This window comes from Phaethon aethereus (assembly GCF_964289735.1).
Source record: "Phaethon aethereus genome assembly, chromosome: 7".
NCBI classification, from domain to species: Eukaryota; Metazoa; Chordata; class Aves; order Phaethontiformes; family Phaethontidae; genus Phaethon; species Phaethon aethereus.
The window spans coordinates 10,461,234-10,485,863 of NC_138583.1; the positions used below are offsets into that span (position 1 = coordinate 10,461,234).

Consider the following 24,630-nt stretch of genomic DNA (forward strand, 5'->3'; position numbering starts at 1 on the left):
ACGATATTTTCATTAAACATACAAAGTCATTGTCATACTTCAAGGCTTTTTTTTATCCCCTTTTTAATATTATCTAAAAATAGTTTTAACGAGTTTTTTTTCCTTTGGAAAGTTGGAAGAAAAATATGAATTATATACCAAGACCAGTCATTCAAGGTCCTTTCCTAAAGAGTGTCCTTGGAATCCAATTGCTATTTGCACACACATTAATAAAGTGCAAAGCTTTTAAATCTGATTGCTTCACATTGAATGGATGGGTCAGTGCCAAACAAATTGATCTCATTCACAGAGCATGGACTAGAGCAAACTATAACTCCATTACAATGAAATGGCTCAATTCAATAAATAAAATACAAATTTTTAAAGTTATCTGAGCAGGTCTTTAAATGTTCTGTAGAACTTTGCATGCAAGCTGCATTATTTATCTGAAAATGAAGCCAACATGCACTATTCAAAGAGAGTTTTAGTATTTGACACAGTGTGTATGGGTTAAATGCTGCATGTCTGACAAAAGGATCACTGGAGTGACAGTTCTGTCAAATAAAACAACTTGGGGTCAATGGTGGCAAAGACATACCTGGCAGTATCAAATGAAAGGATGACCTTTTGGGCAAGTTCTTAGTTTGACATTTAGAAGTTCAGTCCCCATTTCAAGTGAACTCGGTAAATTGCCTAGTTTCTCTGTATCTCCATGCCCCAGCTGGAAAAAAGGGGACTAATAATCCTTTACCTCCACGTTTTATGTGCTGTAGGAATAATCATTAGGTACCCGCCTCAACAGAAAGATATCAACCTTGAAAAGTGATCCTTGAAAACGAGTTATGAAAATATATCTTATCAAACCCTGAACAAGCAGTGAACAATGGCAAAGCCAGCAAATCCGTGTACAGAAACCTGATTATATTTTCTGCTATGAATTTTTCAGCATGAAGACTTTTCCAGTAAAAAGATGTTAACTAAAAACTAGAATTCTATCAGAAATTGTCCTTACAACACAGAGTTTATGTCCTACCCCACAGAGGATGCTGTCAGAGCTGCTTTTATTCCCTTAGCACTCACACTGCAAAGGAAATGATCCAAAAACCTGAAAACCATCTCCTTTCTCAATAAGACTAAAATGAAAGAATTCTGCACATTGCCCTTTGCTTCATTAAAAAAAAAAAAAAAATCACAACAAACAGCAACAAAAACAGGGAATAAAATCTCTACTGCCTACTGGTATACAGCTTTCCAAAACTGGAAGACAACACACCCAGCAAAGTGCATCTCTGGTAAGAACTGCAAAGACGAACAGGTTCGGCTCCTAATTTGTCACTACACACACTACCCATCTGAACAGACGATGCAAGCCCCAGTCCACAGCAAAGTGCTGCTGCTGCCAGCCTGTCTCTTCACTCCACATGTGCAATGCCTTCCAGTCCCTGATACCTTTGAAGATATCTTCCACACAGCTGCCATTATAAGAATTAGAAAGTCATCTTACATTCCTTTAAAGTAGCTGCTGTTGTCACAATTTTCAAGAAGGGTAAGAAGGAAGACAATGGTACTTACAGGCCTGTCAGTCTTCAGTGCCTAGTAAAATTATAGAAAAGGTTATCCTGGGAGTTATTGAAAAACACTTGAGAGAGAATGCAGTCATTGGTCATAGCCAGCATGGGTTCATGAGGTGAAAGTCCTGCTTAACCAACTTAATTTCCTTGTATGACAAGGTCACCCATCTAGTGGACCGAGGGAAGCCAGTAGATGTGGTGGTTTGGGATTTTAGAAAAGCTTTTGATACTGTTTTTCAGAGTACCCTTCTGGACGAAGTTTCCAGCATACAGCTAGACAAGTCCGTAATACGTTGGGTGAGCAATTAGCTGACAGGTCAGGCTTAAAGAGTTGTAGTACATGGGCTTACATCAGGCTGGCAGCCAGTCACCAGTGGGGTTGCCCAGGGCTCAATTTTAAGGGCCGGTGCTCTTTAATGTCTTTACAAATGATCCAGACATTAAGTAAGTTTGCCGATGATATTAAAACTAGGAGGAGCTGTGAACACCCCTGGAGGGTAGAGAGACCTTACAGAGAATCTGGACAGACCAGAGACCTGGGCAATCATTAGCTGTATGAAATTTAACAGGAACAAGTGCAGGATTCTTCACCTGGGACAGGGATGAGAGGCTGGAGAGCCGCCCTACAGAAAGAGATCTGAGGGTCTGGGTTGATGGCAAGTTGAATACAAGTCAACAGTGTGCCCCGGTAGCAAAAAGGGCCAACTGTGTCCTGGAGCACATCAAGCACAGCATAGCTAGCCAGTCGAGGGAGGCGACTGTCTCACTTCACACTGTACTGGTGTGGCCCCACCTCAAGTTCTGTGTGCAGTTTTGGGCACCTCAACATAAGAGGGACGCCAAACTATTAGAGGGTGTCCAGAGGACAGTGTCCAAGATGGAGAAAGGTCTCAAGGACAAGACTTAAGAGGAGTAGCCGAGGTCACTTTGCTTGTTAAGCTTGGAGAAGAGAAAGCTGAGGGGTGACCTCATCACAGTCTACAACTTCCTCAAGGGGGGCAGCGGAGGGGGAGGTGCTGATCTCTCTCTGGTGACCAGCAATAGGACACAAGGGAATGGGAAGAAGCTGTGTCAGGGGAAGTTCAGACTGGACATTAGGAAAAGGTTCTTCACTGATAGGGTGGTCAGTCACTGGAACAGGCTCCGCAGGGAAGTGGTCGCAGCACCAACCCTGTCAGAGTTCAAGAAGCATCTGGACAAAGCTCTTCGTTATATGATTTAGCTTTAGGTAGTCCTATGAGGAACGGGGACTTGGACTCAATGATCCTTATGGGTCCCTTCCAGCTTGAGAGATTTTACGATTCTTACTCTGTTTCTCTTCCCTGAAGCCAGAAATTATTTTAAAACCCTCCTTTCTCAGACCCTTTATGGCTCTACACCCATCAGCCCATTCTCCCTTTCCCTTCCACCCACAGCTCCTTTAACACATGGTTTATATGCACAGCCTTGAACCTTCTCTTCTGGTCTCAGACTAGATCCTCTTCATCCTCGTTTCTACCTTCTGCACTTAACTGAAACTGTTCCTACTGACATGATTAATTCACTTTTCTAAGCCAAACTTTAAAGTTGTTACTCTCTTCTCTTTGACTTGCCAGATGTTTTTTATAGCACTGATCATGTTTGTTCTTGATAAATCTCCTCTTCCCAGCATTTCTCTCCCAGGTTTCCTCCTACGCCACTCCTTCAGCACAGACTCTCCAGGGCACGCTTTTTGATATTCTTCAACATGCTGAGGAGGGCGCTGCACCCATTCACTCTGTAATCTCCTCTCCTTACACTAACTTCATCCAGAACACAAGTATGTGAAAAATCCACTGCCTTTCACATGCTGATGAGTCTTGGTCTACTTCTCTGTGACACATTTTTCATATTCTGTTCAGTCTAAATTGCTAGCCTAGTTTCTGGATACACTCATAAGCTTCATGTGGATAATGAGACTTCTCAACCTTCTGCCTAGAGGGAAAGGAAATCCTTTTTCTCAGTCAAAATGGACAGCCAGAACATCAGACCTTCCAATTAGGACTACAATCCAAGTGTCATCATTGACTCTTACTTCTTTCAAAATCTCTCATCCAGGATAAGCCCAAAATCTCACAGATTCATAAGCCATAACCTTTCTAACAAACAGTTCTCTTTACCCATCTGTGATGTTAAAACTCCTTTCCCAGCTCTGATAACATTACATATTGATTACTAAAAGTTCATCTTTCTAACCTTAAAAATTGCAAGTTGCTCTCGTATCTCACTGAAACTTCTGCTACAAAAAGGATCTCTAGCCCCTTGGTTTGATCATTTCACCCATCCCTTCACATTGCTTCAATAGCAGCCTTGTTATCTGTCACAAAGATATGCTAACTATCTTCACTTCCAACACCGTGTACTTTTTATTCCAATCTTCTAGTTAACCTTTAATTCATCATCAAGATTTTGGCCTTGGTGTCAACCTTCTTCACCTACCCTTACATATTAAAAAAAAAAAATGTTACAAATATCTTAAACTCCCTTATATCTTTTTTTCAAAATGTTAATTTCTAAGATTTTGGTATGAAGACACTATTTCTGTAATTGACCATCATTCATCATCAATCCCTTTTACTCCCCAGATACATCCATCTGTCACCTCTTGCACACTGTAATTTCTTTGGGTACACATATTCATGTAGTACCTAGTAAAACAATATCCCCATTCATAGTTAAGACACTCAAGCATAACAAGCTTACTAGTTATAATAGCACCAGCAGTACTAACAGTAGCAGTAGGAAAAATAATGATTAACAGAGGACTATACTCTCTTTTCAAAACAACTCTTAAACCCTTGCTAATTTTTAAGGTATTTGCCACCCTCCAAAGTACAAAGGTAAATGAGGGAACTGACACATCATGCTTTATGCTGATGATATACTGCTCTATTCGTTTGACACAGAACACTCTTTGCCTGAGGAAAAGACAATCTTATTGCACAGTTACTACACTGTCTCAAGTTATAAACTTAATCAGATCTAATGGTTTGTCCTTGATGAACAAAGTTCCCAAATATTTCTTCCCTTACATTTCCAGAGAGCTTCCATGAGCCTCTGTTTTGAAGTTTGGGTTTTTTTTAACGAGCTCTACACCTTGAACTGTGAAGAAGTGGGCATAACATTCAGTGTTGTCTCCTACACAATGGGCAGTACTGCATTAACAACACCAACCCTTGCACCTACGCTGTATGCTGCCTGCCCATCATAGATATAACTTTAAGAGAAACAGCGCATCAGTCCTAGGACACCTTGCCTGAGATTAATCTTCTCAAAGCAAGGTAAATCTTGCTCAAGCTTTTATCTCACACAGAGGCAGCACTATACTGTATGCTGCAAGCAATTAGTGAAGGCTTAAATAATTTTCCAGACTAGTTTGAAACTAAAAATAAGTCTTGGGTAAATAACATTTTATTTCACCTACTAAAAGTGATTAAAAGCCTCCTGTGAAAAGATGCAAAACAGGTGCAAATTATTACTGGCAATTACTACTCATCCTTTCTAAGGATAAATGGCCACCTTCTGTGACCTGTGAAGCAACTAGTGAAATGAGTCGGTGATTTTCTCAATCCAGCACATCAGGTCTAGAAGCGCTTTTTAGGCGAGCGATAATTGTCTGTACAAAACTTTGTACTTCAAGTCAATCCTTGTGCTCTCCAATGGACACCTGCAGATACGTCCATAGAAAAAGTCAACCTGTAGCTGCGGTGTGTACATACCAGTGTTGAAGGTTCAAGAACTGAACATATAATAATTGCAGTATGTATTTTATAATCTTCAAAGTCAAGCTGCCCTAGCACAGTAAGCTGAACGATTCACTGAATCTATATGAAAAAGTAAAACTGGAAGATGGCGAATAGCTTTTGTATGGACATGACTTACTTCCAATTTTTATAAGGCAAACACATTTTCTCATGTTCCTGTACTGCTTCTGCTAATGTCTTACAATAGGCAAACACTAGTATAGTGATGAAATGCAAATGCAGGAGCATATTTTAAAATTAATCATCCATAATTAATTAGCAATCTCTGCTTTCTGGTAAATTATACCTAAATTGCAGAAAATTATCCTTGCTGGAAACGATAAAGTCATCTGCAGATTTGTAGCATTTTAGAGAAACATTTTGCATATATTTAGGTATTATAATGACCACAGATGTGTCAGAATATTTAACTTTCCACTACATTAAAAATACATATGTATATAATCTTTATCTTTAAATTACACAGTATTCCAGGAGTCAGTTGAACAATCTGAAGTAAAATAACTTCAAAAAAACAGCCATGAGGAGTAGGTGGAGATGGGGTTAGTTTTTGGCAGCCCTGGTTTTTTAGTGCTCACTAGAGAGTTGTCCTGTCTCAGCTCTTGCAAAAGGCAACACCGGGTGCTGTTAAAGACTGTACTAAAAAACCAGCTCAGGACAACACTTCTGCACTTCCAAGTCATTAATAGCTCCTCTTCCTTCAAAAAAACTGAACAAAACCAACCCACAAATACAGCCCCTCCTGACAGCTAGCATCCCCCAATTTTGAGGTTAAATCTGTACAGAGAGCTACTTCTGGAACTGGCTGTGTTAATGTGGGGCTACTCTGGAAAGAGAAGCCCATGAACCCTGACACGACACTACAGTAACCCCAGCTCCTGCTTCCAGGACATGAATGTCAGTCTCCATATCCCATTGCCTTCCACTGTATGGACACGTCAGCCCATGTGAACAGCCTTACCTTGCACCTTGCTGTTCAGCTTCCATATTTAACAGTGAGATTGAGAAAATATAAAAATAATAGATGAGAAAATTAAAAAAGAAAATGAAAAAATTAAAATTAATGAAGCTCATGAGACAATTAAAAATTAATTTAAAATATTTCAACAATTTTGTCAGTCAGATGCTTGGCAAAGTTTCCTTTAGACCTGACATCCTTACTTGTGGACAGCAGCAAAATTTTTAGGAATTGATTCATGTTTTAGCAATTGAACACCTGCAATGAAAGAAGGCCCCAAAAGTACACTGAGGACTAAGCATTTGGAGCAAGAGGAATGCTCAGGTCCTGTACATACAGATATAATGGCATTTAAAAAAAGTGATTCCTTATGCATAAATGCCCAGTCATCAGACTCAAAATATGAGCTGAAAAATCTAGTTACTTCAGACCAGACATATTACTACTGACATTGAGGAACTTAGTAATACTGCTAGTAAAGCAGTTTCTAGACTCATAAGGACTCTGTAACTCCTGGCAATGTATTCAATTTCCATAATTTTTTTCTCAATTGACCACAAGCCTCACAAAACTGCTATCAGTTATTGTTAGCGAAATACAAAATTGTATGCAAGCCTCATATTTCTCATGATTTCAAAATTCAGATTCAAAATCTGATGCAACTTTACAAGTGGGTTCAAACATAAAAGATTTCTGAAATTACTGTCACTTAACCATACCTGCAGTAGTAAAAGGAATGTCATTTACATGAAGCTAAGTAAGCAATTCATGAAGTCATTTATTCATCAAATTAATTTTTTCCCCTCTTCACAGTGCCTACAAATCTGTAACAACATATGTAAATGATTATTCCAAACATATTCTCAAAGTGATTCCATAGCTTGAATTAATCATAGTGAAACAAAACGTGGGAGGGTTTGTATTTTGGGGTTTTTTTTGGCCCAATTCAGAGAAACCTGCTTCTAAGCCAATTTATCCCAAAATGGGAGGCTTTGTTTCCAGTTCAGTTTTAGCAGTTTAATGAGGTTTGTCTGGGTTTTAATTACAAGTATTATTCTCTTTAAGCACAAAGAGTCTTACTGTATTGCAAATGTCAACATTAGCAGACAAGATTTTGGCTCAGAGGAAGAAATAGAAAACCAGAGGAGGATTTAGAGGGAAAAAAAAAAAAAAAAAAAAAAGAGAGGCAGGTATAATTTAACTTGAACTATTGAAAGAAGAATGTATTATTTTTACGGTTCTGCTACCAGCACTCACAAATCACTACCAGCTCTTTAAACAAAGAAATTGCTTTCTAAAAAGAGGAGGCATAGTATTTTTTTCCCAAAATTATTCATCAATATTTCAAGATGTTTATATACTGTACATAAAACAGAGAGAAGGACTAATACGCTGAACATTTGCAATATAAATTAAAAAGAAAGAGATGTATGCCAATATGAAATGCCAAGTGCCAGAAAATTAGTATTAAACCTTTTTTCCTGTTAAATACTGACAAGTAAAGGTCTTTGCTCCCTATGAAAAACCATTTCATACAATTCCTTGCGGGTGCAGATTGCTCAAGATGCCATACGTAAGTCCTGCAGCTCCAGTCAAGTAATAGCATGTCACCAACTGCAGAAGGGAAAGAGAGAAGTCTGGAGCATTGTTCACAAACAACTGCCAACTGGGAGTAAGGTACTCAGCATCCTCAATGACCAGGAATGAAGGAAGATCACAAATTAGTGTGAAACAATCCCAAAAGCCTAAACCAAAAGCAGAATATCTGTATTTTTTAACTTATTTACTATACTAGGCATGTAAAGAGTTCTTTCAGCTGGCATGCTGCAGTGATATGCATATATACTAGCAACCTCATTGCAGGAAGCTTACTAGCTTACAGGCAAGATAGACTCACAAGTAATGATATCATTTTCAAAGATTTAAGCAGAAATATTTTGCACTTCAGTGAAGCTGCCAAAAAACAAGTCATGCTGAGTTAAAGGTTTTGTAAAGCCAAGAACTCCTTCTCTTTTGAAATCAATAACCACGTACAACTCTGTTACAGCCTCCATTTTACTGGTTTTCAAAAGTAAAGGTAGCAATACTGGAAAGTAGGATGACTGAAGTCTTTGACTGAAGATTGAAGCAAGTGATATCACCTACGGTTTTAAAGAAAAAACTCATTAAAATACATATTCCAAACAAACTGTATGTGTTCTGTGAAGAAGAAAAAAACCCAAACCCTCCACAGCTAACAGTTATCGCGCGTTTGCAATAGGAAACTTGGGAAACACTAAACTACAAGTTCTCTTCCTCCTCTTTAAGTATGTTGTGTACAAAATGTACAAAGTCGGAATTTTTTCTCACAACAAATATTTCCTGATATGTCTTCAGAAGGACCCCTGGGTCATCTAGAACATCCTTCAAACTAGTTCAGGAAAGACTGCTAGACTAAGTTACGCAAGTGTTTTATCTAGTGAATTCTTGAACACTCTGAAGAACGATGCCTCACTGACCTCTCTTACCAAGCACTCACATTGTCTAATTGACCTCCCTGCTAAACTTCAGGTCATTACTTCCTGTTAGACCACCCACCATCACCTTAAATAATTCCTTCTCCTCTCACATTTTGTCTTAAGTATTTGTCAGTTACATTCCCTTAGGCAGGCTGTACATCGCGCATTCCTGAGACCTGTCTTCACAGGTCATGCTCTCCTACCCTTTTAACATTTTGTCACCTCTCTTTGAACTGTTTTCCATGTATTCATGTCACTATGTAGTGTAAAGCCTTTAATGGTTAAAGCAATCCATACAAATATATCTCTACTAGCAACAAAAAAAACTTATCCATTGGTAAGTGGAAGAGGCAGGTGAAATCTGGCTGTTTCTACAGGCAGGTTGCAAACAGGGAGCTCTTTCAGTCTCAGGTCCTGTGGCTGGCTCTAAGAGACTATAAGAATAGCTGAAAATAATAAATCCTCTTCCCGTTTCTGAATTATTATTTTTTCTTCTTTTCTTTCTATATTTTGCCTTGCAAGGAAATCACAAGAGTCTTCAAAATATGAAATAGTTTTTTCTGTTATATGCAGACCTGTACAACTGAGTTGTATATATGCAACAATGGCACCTGGCCAAACACATCGAGGATTTTTGCATGTGGAAAAGGGAATGTTTTTCTCAAAATTATTAGAGGGACACACTTTCTTCAGATTAGGTTTGCTTTAATCCCAAAGTGACCTTTTAATGCAAAACCTAGGGTAGCTACCAATACATTTAGTTTCTGTTTTCTGAATAAAGGCCGATTCCATCTTTATAGCTATACCATTGAAAAGATTCCACACCCCCCCCCCGTTTTTATTCTTACAGTCAAACCACTTTTATAGCAGAGTAATAAACCTCGAAAACTTACGAAAATTTAGGTAATTTCTGCTGCAGTAAGTTTGACACATGACAGAACCATGAGGATGCTAAGCCAGTGAATTGAAAATGATGCCTTAAAAAAATTAAAGAAATAATCCTAATATTGAGTTCTAGGATTTAGAAAGTTTTTCATGTATGAGATGTCAGAGTCCTCCAACTCTGTGCAAAGTCAGATGAGATCTCTCTGGCCCACCCAAGAGATGATAAATGAGGCTGAAATCTGGATCCATATTTTTAGCAGAATAATGTATCACTTGCAATATCGAAACTGGCAAAATAAATCTTGTACCGGCTTCCAGTGGCTGATGTCCATGACTTGTGCTAAGAAAAATTTGTTAAAACTATTCATATCAGAGTTCATAATCCAGGCACTGCCCAAGAAAGTCTCTTATTCTTGCTTTGTATTCCACAGGAGGGTTCATGTGCAACACCTGGCTTCTATGCAGATATTTGATTAGCCAATAGACTTTGATAAGATCTAGTTGAAGTTTTTCAGACATTTTTCCCCTCCTACAAAACATGAACTCAGCAAAATTGAAAAGCTTAATAAGGAACCCCTTTTTCACATGGAATTTTCCATTTCCAGAAATTTATGGAAACAAAGTTTTAAATCAAATTTCTCTCTTTGTTCTTAAGTTCTTGTTTGTAACTTGAGTTAAACTAGAAAACATGAAAATAAATATACCCAAAATAAAAAAATAAAGTCTTTGAATTTTCTTCTCAGGTTACTACTTACATTTATTTAGAGACCTAGATTTTTTTCCCAAAACTGAAAAGGGAAATTGTTTCAAAATCTTAAACTTCCAAGATGCGGAGCCAGATTGGTAACAATATTGGTCACTATATAGCTATATATAAAACCTACAGCATGAAATATTTACTAACTGTGGGAATATGTAAACCTATCAAAGGCACTTACAGCAGCACCTTGTGAATGATGTATTTCTGTAAATTATATAGGAATACATATTTCATTTAAGATGAAAGTTGTTATTCTAGACCATCTAAAATGGTGCTGTAGCTAATCAGCTGCACTTACTGACTGAGATACTCAGGAATTGCAGTTATCATAACTCCCCGCAAGATGCAAGATCAGCCTCCACGAGCAAAGGATTCTTCCCTACACCACGCACCTCACATCTCAGGCCGTTTGAGAGTTCCTTTCTAAGATTTAAATTTTCTTTTATAAAGCTTTTCTGAATCAATCAAGATTCAATATAGGAAGATTGCCAAATAAATTACCTTTCATTTCTGCCCAGAGTTAAACTCCTGCAGGGATCTGGAAATATATCAAGATCATTAGCCTTAATGCCTATAATACACACTACTTTAAGGTGAAGTGAGTAGTAAAACAGTTTAATACATTAGCCCTTACACTCGAGAGACCTGCAGGGTCCTGACAGTGCACGCATGTAACTCTTATGAACGTTTCTGGATCCCTGTGCACTGAAGGGGGACAGACTTTCTACCAGTGTGGGTGTGAATAAAACACACGTGTTGATTTCTGTTTAATAGCTGGTTTGGGTACTTTGTTAGGACTCACTGGAAAACCAAGCAATGTGTATTTTTGCTGGAGGCCTACTATGAAGCAAATAAAACCACTGACTGAGCTGCATATAGCTTTCTCCACTCTGAGGGCAAGTGCTCCCTCATTCCTCTGCTGAAAATCCCTGCGTATGCACAAACATGAGTATTATTTGTCCTACTGCTTAGTCTTTCCTGAGCCTCATTTGCCTCATTTATTTAGGATAAAATTTACCCTATTATTTTAAAAATCACCGATAAACATAGATGTGGAGAATTTACTTATGCTGATATGATAAAAAGAACTTAATAAGATAATTTGATTTTTTTTTTTAATTTAGCAGGCTTTGATGCAGCAAAACTGATAATTGGAAACAGGTCTCATCGACATTTTAATTTATTGGTTCAGTCTTATCCCTGGTTAGTTAAAAAAATAAAAAGGAATTTTAAAAAACCTTCTTCATTGCCAAGTTCTTTGCTAATGAATACACGTAACCTTACATTAAGGATCTGACTCTCGCTCTCAACTCTGACATATAAAGTACTGTAAAATAGTTCATTATTTAGTATTTAAAAAGCTGGATAAAACTAATTAATGCCAAAAATTAGCCCACAGCACAACATTAATTACAAATTTGCCCAACAGCCACCTCCCTGTCCTAATTAGCCTCATTGATTTCAAGATACGATTAAGACAGACAAACGTATAATTCCTACTTCATACTTGATAAAAAACTCTCTGATTCAGCTTTCAAACATGAACAACGTGCCCTTTTAACATGAATTTGGAGACTTCCACAGGAGAAATGACTCTCTCAGGCACGTTACGTTTCATTTCTGATAGACTATAGTAGATTTTCTGGTTACTTGCTGACAGCGGTTGAAAACCAGGTCAAAAGTGTTGATATGGAATGCAACCAGAAAGAAAGAATTGCCCCAAAGCGTTGTTTATTCTATTGAAAGTGCCCATCGGGCCCATGCTGTCCCATTTGCATTAACCAGAAAGTATGCATTATCTGGAGTACCTGATATTTCAATACTCTGACAGTAGAGTCTGACAATCTTATTTGACAAATATTTATCAACCAGCATTGTCAAAATCTACCACTTCAGAAAACATGGCAAGGTATCACGGAAGTCATAATATATTTTCCTGAAATGTTGAAGATAACCATGCACTAACCTCATTAATAAAAGTCTGGGCTCCCCGTGGGCTTAAGAGTAAGATAGCCCTTCGCAGGGTGTCCCGATAGCGGTTCAGCTCTTCTGTTTTCATAGTAGTGAAAAGGTTGGCAAAGACTCTGCTGATGTTCCTGTCCACTTTCTGTAATGATACATCAAGTCCCAGTCTTGAGGCCTGATCGAGAAATCCCTGCAGTCCACGTATATCTGTAACACAAGAGAAAAGAAAAGAAAAAAAAAAAATAGGCAGTGCTGTCAAAAGGACAGTATTCCACACAAACTCCATCAATTACTTTTCCCCAGAGGTCTCTGAATGACTCTTAGGAAGAGCCAGCTCATGTATTTGTGTGGCTGTGGATACCTCCCCAGAAGCTCAAGGCCACAGGGCTTAAACACTACACAAACACAAAGACACTCTCACCCTAACAATATCACAGTTCAAATGCAGAAATCTGGGACCAGATGAATAAGAAGGCGGATAAATCACTCACTCATAAACTTCTTTCCTTCTACCACAACCTGTCTTACATAATTCCTGCTTTTCCCAAGAAAAAAATTACAATATCCAGAATACACACAGCCATTCTTTTAATCTCTTTTTTTTTTTCCTCCCTTCCTCTCCTATAAATTACCTACCTAACCAGAGGTTTACCATTACCCCATAAACCTATGGTACACAAAGCCCCAAACCATTAGAATGTATTACAGTGTAAAACAATTCACTTTCAGTAGGGGAAATCATGCAAACAAGCCCCTTCAAAACCTGTTCCTTTGAGCTCTGTCCCTCAACTTCAGGCTGATTGAAAAAAAAAAATTTTCCTAACCACGTTTATTAGGACAGGAAGGAACACACATTTTGTACTATTTTCATGCTGAAATCTGCTGGTTCAAATTGTACTCTGCCTTCATGACTCTCAGCATTTTTCTATAATAAATGTCTGAGTTTTTATTTTGTAGTGAAATTTAAAGCAAGTAAAAGGCCAAAGCTTATATTGAACCAGGTTGTTCTCAAAATTAAGAGTGACCTGATCACAGCTGTACCATGTCATTAGGAGCCCTTAATTCTATCTGAAACACACATAATTTGTCTTGAATAAGAAAGTATTTAACCCTTTTTTCTCACATTCATTTCTCACACTTTTCTCATTAAATTTCAGCTCATGGATGAAGCCAAATGGTGTAAGTTACAGTACATTTATTCTTCCCATAATAAAACTCACTCTTCAGAAAACTTTACTGTAACTCTAATGATGCCTACAAACTAGACTGTAACAGCTGGTGTCTTAGGGGTTTTTTAATCCTGGAATTAACCATCTTCTGATGAAGTTCTAAGTGTCAATACCACAGACACTGCTAAAGTCAGAGGACTGAAATCTAGTCTGATTCAAGGCAGCAGCATTCCTTGCTGCCCCATCTGAGTGGGCTCTTAGACCACGACCAGTCTTGGTGTTGCATGGCCACAGAATATACATGTGAACTTCTTTTTTCTCGCCTAAAAAAACATTTCATGAAACCTGATACAAGTAACATCTTGTGAGAATACACAGCTAAAGAATTTAGCTTATGTACAAGTGCAATATATTAGGGTCAACAAAGTAACTAGCAACTATTAAATCCAAAAGAAAAGCACCGAAAGTCACCTCTAGAAGCTTCAAGCTTCTATCCAAACATGGGAATGATCATCATTCCAGCCAACCCCACCATCAGGAAAGGTGCACTCCGGAGGGTTTTGCTGGTGACTTAGGCAAGTCTACAGCAGTTTTATCACACTGTCAAATACCTGCTAGACTTGCTTACTGTCTAAAATCCTGAGTCACTGAGGAATGGAAGGGGTTTATTGTTATGCAGGCATTTTTGGAAAATGCCAGAAGACTTTAGCACTTGTGTAACTGCTAAATATTGCAGGTGTGCTGAAATAATGACAGTGACAAACAACTATTGTTTACAGGTTAAAGTACTTTGTTAAAGTTGTCAAGCTAAGTTTGGATTTTGCTAATTTAAATTCAGTAAACTAGCATTCATTACTATACCTATGCTCACTTTATGGAACTGTGATATATGAAACACAAAGATTTTTCTTTTAATGATGTTTATTCCTTAAAAATTACTGCAGTGCTTGACAAGCAGTAAGAAAATTCCCTTTTTTATAGTTTAGTAATGACTTGTCTTTTTGCGCAAGCATCTAAAGTTATCACTGCACAAAGGAAAGCTGTTTACAGAAGATTAACTTTGCTGACACTGCTCCAGGTTTTTTGCTTTATGTTTTCAGCTGACCTGCTCAACTACTGGTTAGAAATATTGTTGTAGACCAGTACAGAATACCTGATGCACATCGTAAGGCTATTTGGACTTGGAAGAGCATTTTGTCTTCACTTACAAATTTTTCCCCCAAGGAAAACAGGCTATCTCCCCGTCTGAAAAATGGAAGGATGCAGACTTCTTCCAGCTTGAGAACAAAGCAAAACTTGAGACAGAAGAGACTGCCCAAGCTCAAATGCATAAGCAAAACCTGACAGTTTTTCACAGATAAGTGAATGTGAATTTATTCAGTGTTGGCAATTAGAAAGAACTGCATGACCGTATCTTCCTGAACACTGACATGCCTGTTCCTACATGACACCAAGGAGGAGGAGAAGGCTTTGGTGGGAATTCAGAGGTGGAAGTGGGAACTGAAGAGCAGTTTTCAGAGGTTTAGTTTTCACCTAACAATTTTAGGTGCCTACATGATGGGATTTTTTTTCACAAATAATTACTTGCAATCATTACCAAGAGGGCAATCGTTTCTTAAAACGTATCAGTACATATATACACAAACACATGCACATATGCAGGAACATCTGCTTATTAATCAAAATGAATTAGGCTCAGTTTTATTTTATCTAACATATCACATCGGAGAGTGAGTTTGATGCCCTTTTTTTTTTTTCCCCTCCATTTAGTAGACCACAAATCCATGCAACGTAAGAGAAATACTGAGCTATGTTCCATGGCAGCTCAAACAGAAACATCCACAGAAAGAGTTAGGAATTTCCTTCCACTTGTCATAATTTAGGACAGTTAATCCTTCATTTTCTTCAAAACTAAAAGGAGTCTTATAAAATTCACACAGAATTTAATAAAACTAAAGGATTCTATAAATTCTTTTGCCTGTGCTTTCTGTCTCTTCTAGTCTTAACAGTGACACTTTATTAAAAAGTTCAGATTCTAACTTCAGAGAGTTCTCCTGATCTATTATTAATAAAGTAATTCCTTGTGCCTGTTTATTTCATACTTAATAGGAGAAGTATAGCAATCCAAACTCAATCACAGTCAAACACTTCTGCCTAGAACATTTGACAAATGAAAGACCCGTTTGCTGTGACTACACAACCTACAGCTATCTCTGCCCTCAGTTTTCCAGTTAGTTACTTTTGCTCAGGGTGTAGCTTACATTCAACCACAAAAATCACATAGTACTATTTTAATTATCCAACTACCGCCCACCTGGTATGTGCATGCTTAACATGCAGAGTTTCAGAGACAATATTTGAAAATTTCTCTTTAGAGAACATCGCTTTCTTGAAGATGATGCAATACCTACACTCCAGAAGGAGAATGACACTGTACAAAATGCACTCAGGTGAGCATTTCTCATAAAAATGATCTGTAAAACCATGTAAGTCAACATGTTTACAATACTCCAGTGTCAACCACAATCACATGAAATTAGCAGGTTGGAATCAGCACTAACTAAGCAAATTTCTTAGGAACTTCGTGTCTTTTCTGTTACATCTGGCTGGAGAGAGAATCTCTGTGGCCAAGAGCCTTCTTCCTAACTCTGACAGATCTACCGTATGTTTAGCTCTGACAGCAGAAGAACGAGACAATATCAGGGATAACTATTACAAGGATGTAAGAAAAGCCTTGATGCACTGCTAAGATATTAATTCTGTTACTGTAACTGCAAAACTAATGCTTGCCATAAATAAAAGGCTTTATTGTACTTTAAGGAGTAATGGAATATACCATTTCCTGCTGGAGGTTAGGCTGGTCACTGCGCTGGTTGACTGGAACACAAACATAACTACTAAATATGGCATCAGCTACCTATATATATGTAAAGCTTATTGTCATCTACAAGGTAATTAATTTTTATAATATATTATCTATAATCTTGTTTACAGAAAAAAGTTCACAGAGTCTATGATAGCATTCATCTTTCACAAATTTAGAGGATCTGATTCTTGGCCTTGACACAAGCAGCTTTAAGATATTTTTGTATGAAACAGCTGTGTGGTTGGGCACAACCAGCCTTTAAGGATGGCTCATTGTTGAAAGAAACTTCCAGGAGACAGAGCGCAGTATAATTGCCTTTCCAACACCAGTTCCTAACCCCAATTGACAGAAATTGAGGCAGCACGTGGCCAGGAAACATTTTCCTTTGGGCAGAAAACAGCTGGAAGCACACTGAAGTACCAAGCTGGAGCTGAAAGCAAGGCTAAAGAAGCAGAAAGAAATAATTTCACACCCTTTCATTCTTACCCACCACCAAGTAAATTCTGGGAGGACTGAAGTATCGTCACTAAGCTCTATTTTCAAATGACCTACACCAAACCTTCCACCTGCAGATTTGTAAAAGGGAAAAGTAAATAAGTGTGAAAAAAACTGAGACCAGACAGGAAACGCTGAGCTTTTGAATTTTCTAATTTCCTGATTGTGGGCTCTACACTTGACACTTCCCCCCCCTCCCAGTGTTAGTTTTATTTGAGCATCATTTTGGTGATATATTTAAAAGTATTTAAAGGACAGTATCAGGGAGGCTTGGGTAGTTTCATTATTTTAGTATATATACACCTGTAAAAAATATATTCATCTTTTCCAACATTTTAGGAACAATTTCAAGGCACTTTTCCTTAAACTTAAGCTCCATGAAGACAAAAATGACTATTTCTTACCTTTAATACAAAGATACTCTGCTTTATTGTAGGTTAGTCTCTCTTGACTCCAAACTGGACAGAATACTTCCCACTTTCTATTTAATTTCTTACAACAGAATAAAATACACATTCTAGAATTCACTGATTTGGAAGATAACTTGTAAGCACTCTGAAACAGGTTTCCTAAACCTCTTCAGTTTCATGGGTTTCATTCATTTTATTTTACAATGGCTTTTGTACATAATTTTTGCAACTGCAAATTGTTTATCTAAGAAATAAGGGATTATCAGACTGGAGTAAGAAACAGAAACGCACATCCTGATGATTAGGTTCCTGTCGCATTATAAGCTTTCTGAATGATTGATTTTGAACACTATCTTTCGGTCCTTGCTACAGGTAACAACCTACTTGAAGGATTCGTATATACTCTAGTATTTTAGGAAAACTGAAAGTAAGTTTTTTACTACTGAAGCTTTCTACTACTTACTTCTGAAGTAAGCTACTTCAGAAGTAGCTCTTGTTCTTATATTAATAAATAAAATTCTCTTGCTTTAAAAAATAGAGGGAAGATTACTATTTCTGCTTCCAAAAGGGAATTATCTAGAAATAGATAATCATCTAGAAAAATCAGACTTTTAGCAAGCACTCGAATTTTCAACCTAAAATACTCACAGTATGATGTAACTGTTCAAATGGAATTATTAGACCAGAAAGTATAACAACAAAGTCTGTTACAATAAATATGACTACATTAGCATTTGAATGTTAATGCTGTCGTGGTTTAACTCCATCCAGCAACTAAGCACCACGCAGCCACTTGCTCACTCTCCCCTGGTGGAATGGGGAAGAGAATCAAAAGGGTAAAAGTGAGAAAACTTGTGGGTTGAGATAAAGACAGGTAAAGCAAAAGCCATGCACACAAGCAAAGCAAACCAAGGGATTCATTCACCATTTCCCATCAGCAGGCAGGTATTCAGCCATCTCCAGGGAAGCAGGGCTCCATCACACGTAACGGGTACGTGGGAAGATGAAAAGCCGTAATTCCAAACGTCTCCCACCCCTTCCCTTCTTCTTCCCAGCTTTATACACTGAGCATGACATTGTATGGTATGGAACATCTCTTTGGCCAGTTTGGGTCAGCTGTCTCAGCTGGGTCTCCTGCCAGCTTCGCATGCATCCCCAGCCTCCTCGCTGGCAGGCCAGCATGAGAAGCTGGACAAGTCCCTGACTACTTAGCAACAACTGAAAACATCAGTATGTTATCAACATTATTTCCATCCCAGATCCCAAACATAGTCTCATAATAGCTTCTGTGAAGAAAATTAACTCTATCCCAACTGAAACCAGGACCAGTGCTTACTGGATCCCAGTGCAAATGTGAAATTATATTAGTAAGGTACATTTTCTACTTCAAAAAATATTTTTTTCCTTCATTCTTACCATCTCTCTCCAAGCATGTAACATCTCCCTCCACCTACCACGTTTCCTCATATGTCTCTGCCTGCCATATTCCCACAATCATTAAGGTTGGAAAAGACCTTTAAGATCATCAAGTCCAACCATCAACCCAACACCACCATGACCACTAAACCATGTCCTGAAGTGCCATGTCTACACGTTTTTTGAACGCTTCCAGTGATGTTGACTCCACCACCTCCCTGGGCAGCCTGTTCCAATGTCTGATCACCCTCTCGATGAAGAAATTTTTCCTAATATCTAGTCTCAACCTCCCCTGGTGCAGCTTGAGGCCATTTCCTCTCGTTCTATCACGTGTTACTTGGGAGAAGAGACCAACACCCACCTTGCCACAACCCCCTTTCAGGTAGTTGAAGGTAGTATCTTATCAGTGCTAAGATAACTGCTATCAGCCAGATAATTTTTCTACAAACATTAGAACTCAGTTTCAAAACAATTTCTGTGATTTATTCATCTCATTCCTAATGAAGTTTCACTTCAAAAACTTTCTGCTAAAAAAATCTTTGCCTTCTTGCATGCTTTTAGATACACCAGAGTGCAAAGTAACACCTCTGCAATTATATCCTTTTTTTTTTTTTTCTTGTTTTTGGAGGAGGAAATGAAGGAAGTCAGTAACTAGGCAATAGTTATTATAACAAATACATATAATAGCAAGTACAATAAATGCATGAATTTTTTTTTAATTATTCAGCTTATATAAGAACAGCTATACCAGATGAGACCAGACAAGAAGGTCTGCTGAGCTCTCTGACAAACAGAGCATAAACGAGGAGCAATCGTGGAGCAATACTTGCCTTTAACATTGTTCCAACAATTCATAGTTTGCAATGCAGGGGATTCCTCAGGTAGGTGTGGTTCCTTTGCATTTCCATGCACTACACAAGTGTATTTCTGCGTTATAACCCTTAGTGGCTTTCTCCTCCATAGAACTGCATGGTTGCCCTTTAAGCCCATGTAAACTATGAGCATCCAGATCAGTTCACCTTCAGCATTTTAACCTAGGAATTTTCAGGATCCCATTGGACTCTCCTTTCCCCTTTTTACACCCTTCTCTCTTGGACAGTTCTACTAACATCAATCAAAGACAAAGGAACATGCCAGCACCTGCACTGCCTGACCAACCAGGCACTACATAATGCCATTCAGACCCAGAAGCTGCACAGCCTCTTCTCAAAGAGTTGAGAGAAAAGCAAGAAATCAGAGGTTTCTGGAATGAATAAAGCAGGCTATCAGAAATGTAATCTTTGATAAATACAGGGAACATTGATTTGCCATTTAAATCTAGATCACAGGCTGACATTTGACTACCTCTCCACAGAAACTGAAAATCTTACCACATGTGTTTTGATACAAGCATGAGGATTAATCAAATGCAAAGGTCTAGTCAGAACCCCTTGTTATATCAAAGGCTGAAGCCTGTAAAATGGCTGCAGAAAATTTTTTATTGGGCAGTTATTCTACCTACATCGATTTTATTATCAGGCTTTTAAATATGAAAAGGACTTTGAATAGAGATAAGTCACAGCTACTGGTGATTTTCACTCCTGAACAGATGGGACAGGGACAGAACACACCATAAAGCCAGATGTGTTGCATGCACAAACAGATGTTTTCAGATTCAACTTATGATAGAAGGCAGACATCACTATTAAAAATATTAAAAAGTTATTCTGGGCAACTGATGCTTCATTCCTGACACAGCTGATCCAGTCTGAAAGTAACTGGAGCTTCCCAGGAGGCCCAGAAGCACAAAAACCTTCTAAAGGCTACAACAGCCCTTTCACATTTAGCACAAAAGGTCAACTACTGGTCTCTCCTGATGGATTTTAACACTTAGCATTCAAAAGCACAAGGGAAACCACCTCAGGAAATTCATTAATGTTGGAAAAAATGTGGACATATGCTACAATTGATGTAAAAAGGGAATTCACTTGAAGAACTAGCATTTCCATTCAAATCATCCATTTAATTCTTCCAAGTGCAGTAATTGCCAACTGTTTGCCCAATGGTAAACCACTCAAATGAGTTATAATAGCTTCTCATCTCACTACTTCTGTTAATACATTGAAATACTTTTAAAGACACTGTACAGTGTTATTGCTGTATCTTCCTATGAGACAAAAATAGATGTATTGACAGAAATTATGCTTTTGCTGATGTATATCCTAAGTTTAAACAGAATATATTTTTCATCTAATTAATATGATTACATGAAATTACTGAGCCTAATATTTGTTATTACTGAGTACAAGCAATTCTAAACATTCATCCACCAGTACATAAAGAAAATAATATCTTTCTTCTTTTGGAGGGCTGAGATGCACCTTCCTGAAGCCATATTATTTCACATGAACATCTGAATTAATAGTGTCTGTTTAGGATGTTGGGACTGTAAGTCTGTCTGCTTTAACACAAGTGCTATTGTTACTGTGAAGAAGCTGTTACTGTGTTGTAAATTTTGTTATCATACTTTGACACATGAAGTATGCCCTTCATAAATAAGACTGGTAACCCTAAACTAGGAGTAAGCAAATGCAAATAAGCACATCCTGAAACAAACTGAATGTGCAAAAGGAATGCCTTAAATAGAGGCAAAAGTCATCTCTTCTCGTTCAGAGAAAACCAGAAGTCACCTGAGAATTTGAAAGAGATTCATTCTGGCTAAGCGTCCAGCGAAGAGAAGGTAGAAGCACCTTCCTTTGGTTTTAATGAATTGCAGAGCCTGCCTCTTGTTTAAATCAACTTTAAATACTGCACATTGCGGTCTCAAGAGAGACTGCAATAAAACTACTGCAGATAAAGAAATTAAACTCCCCCTTGAGGAAAGGCTACTGGCAGGAAGACCTTATTTTTTTATATGTGTAACAATAATTATTGCTTGCATTTATACAACACCTTTCAGCTAAGGATCTCAAGGTACTTTATAAACACCTGTACAGTACAATAAATACTATAAATACACATTACGGGAGCTAGTTGCTGTTATACCTACTTAACCACACGTCAGCAAATAACAACTCAGCTTTCTGTTGAAGAAACTCTCTCTCATTGGCATATTTCTGTAGGTTCAAGTAAAAAGATGCCCTGGGCACAGAAGTAGCAGAAAGGCTGTCAGAGCTGCCAGCTCTTGTTGTTGGCACCATCTAGGGATAGAGTCCTCTTCACTGAGGAAAGAGGAATTCTATTCAAGGTTACTATTTCTCAACCAGTCTCAGCTTTTGGACAATCAAGTCCTTACTGATATTAATTTCCTACTACCTGCAATCTTCTACACTGAGAAATCTAGATGTCACTTTGGCAGAAGCCAGTTTCACTCCATCGCTCGCTTTTCAGAGCACTCAGTACAGGAGCACTGAATCTGCACCTTGTCTTCAGCCTTATCACCATTAGTCGAGCATGCTCTGACCGAGTCAGCACCAGGCTGCAATTACCAGTAAGGCTCTGTGTCACCACACCACACGCACCATACGGACACCAGTTCACGTGGAGGCTGAGCGTGGCACTGAGCTGCACATAGCTCACCTGCCTTGGCAAGCCCATCCTGAACTACTTGGCCAATATCTGGTCACCTGCTAGCAAGCTAAAGGCAACGGTGTGCATATTTTTAGCTCAGAACCCAGGAAGAAGGACCATTTGGCCAATCTTTATTTTACTTAAATGATGTCCATCAGGCTGTAATGAGGATGGTGGTAGCTGAAGTTTAATTTCCTTGACTAGCTGTTTGACTCACAACGTGCATTTTCATAAAGACAACAAATTCAGAAAACTAGAAAAATTATGTATGCTTCTTTAATTTCCTACTTTTTTTAAAGTCAGTTTTTGCAATACAGCCTCCATAAATCTCTGCACAAAAATGCAAAAGGATAAAAAAAATCAATTATAGACTCCTCTGTTCTCCAGTATTTTCTGTTAAAATCAAGATGAGAAGCATCCCTACCGAGATAACAAATCTCTTGGCAGAAGCGGGAAGGAGTTGAAAACAAAACCTAAGTTCATGTCACATATAATGATCATCAATTAGTCCCTCTTGTAGAAATGTGCCAATGACAAACTAACAGCAAAAAAACAATTGCTAATTATTCATTTGCATTATGACAACTACTTTCAGTGTGATGGCAAATGCAAGTACTCCATTCTGATCCCAGAGGGGAAAAAGCACACACAAAAAACCCCAAAACAACAAAACCAACACGCTAAAGAACAGAAATATGAATCTGCTTATACTTTGTCATCAGCTAAAAACTCCCTCAGGCATCCCTCTGTTAGCTCCATGCTTTTGGAAAATAACGAGTAATGATTACTGAAAAGACAACTGGTAACACTGAGCTGGTACACCGTACCAAGATTAGTGACAAAGGACTCTCCACTTACCATATTGTAAACAAAAGTAACACATTTTAACAGACTGAAAAATGAGGTGGTTTAGGCCTTAGTCCTACAAACATTCAAGTGTATATTTAGCTTTGTATGAGGAAACTCAATGCCAAGTCTGCTCCCACATATGAAATCTCTCAACATATGAATTAGTGTTCACATAGCTACTACCCATTGTAATTTATTCCTATGACAATAATCAAGGCAAAAACTTCAAATGCATACAACACACTTCCACCTTCTCAGATGTGAAGCCCTTGTTTCTTAAAATAGCCATAAAAAACAAGGAAAAACCTTCACACCTTTTCCATCAATCCTCCTGTGCAACCCTCCCCTCCAAACTACAACCCTGATATTTTAACAGCTTGTGCCCATGACTGAACACATGGCCTTTGTGACGGCACAGTAAACTTGCTCCTGAAAAGCAGGCCTATAATTTGTTTCATATGTGCTCAGACACAAGAGCAATTACCCAGGTTTCACTGAAGCCCTGCATTTGAAAATTAACAACGATCTGTAAAAATAGCTTTTCTTCTTCTCTTTACTATATTTCTATAGAGCAACAGCAGAGAGAAATATTTACAGGCTTAGGAAAATAGTATCTCCTCATTAAAAACTCAGCTATAAAAAAGGATAATGGGAAAAACACTCCATTAGCGTGTCCCACACAAATTTAATTAAAATTCCTTTATTTGAATAAAAGCAGTCAAGTACAGTAAGAGAGTCCTTTGTTTACTAGTCAAAACCATCCCCAGTTTGGCAACAGTGTAAGTCTCCAAAAAATTCCAGTCACAACTAACTAGAAAGTTATTTTGACATCTACACTGAGAGAAAACTAGGTGCTTGCACAAGGGAAACAAAACTTCACGTTCAAAAGCAAGAAGCATTCAGCATTCTCAGTTTACCTTGGGGACACTAGAGGGTTTTATTTGTGTATTTATAAAATTGGGGGTTACTATAGGATCGCCATTACATATATTTATGAGTAAATTAAACAAGAGAGCTATACACCTCAGTAAATTGAAATTTGATTGTGGGACTCATCAGGACAAAGCTTCAGTGCACTCCCCTGAAAACTGACAACCTTGTATCTACTGATTACAGCCATTAGTATGAAGGCCAGTTAGGAAGCCAAATATACCCTAAGGTTAACATTTGAACGAAGACATCTATTTCCCTCCCCCCCCCCCCAATTAACTTAATTCCTTAGCTAATGTCTTCTAATTTACTGGAAAGGAATTAAGCAATTCTGAATGTCACTGGGAAAAAAAATTATCATCAGAAAAGGCTGTGAAGTACATCTCTGGCTGAGCAGCACTATACAGGTACTGATATCTTTGCTGGGTGCTGGCAAGTCTGCACACCTTAACGTAGTTCACAGAAGCAGACACTGTGCTAAATTCAGTTACTTTAAATAAGGCAATGGCTTGGAAGAGGACAAGATGTCGTGTCAGAAAGGATAGGAT

At 38.1% G+C, this 24,630-nt stretch overlaps 1 protein-coding gene across 1 annotated transcript in view; it reads right to left on the reverse strand.

Moving 5' to 3' along the window:
* The window catches only part of GRID1 (glutamate ionotropic receptor delta type subunit 1), a gene marked incomplete at its 5' end in the record, with an annotated part of 552,836 nt that overhangs the window by 233,699 nt on the left and 294,507 nt on the right, over window positions 1-24,630 (reverse strand). The window contains one exon of the mRNA XM_082002351.1: window positions 12,400-12,605. Coding sequence (XP_081858477.1) covers window positions 12,400-12,605 — 206 coding nt within the window. The remainder of the gene's footprint in view (window positions 1-12,399; window positions 12,606-24,630) is intronic.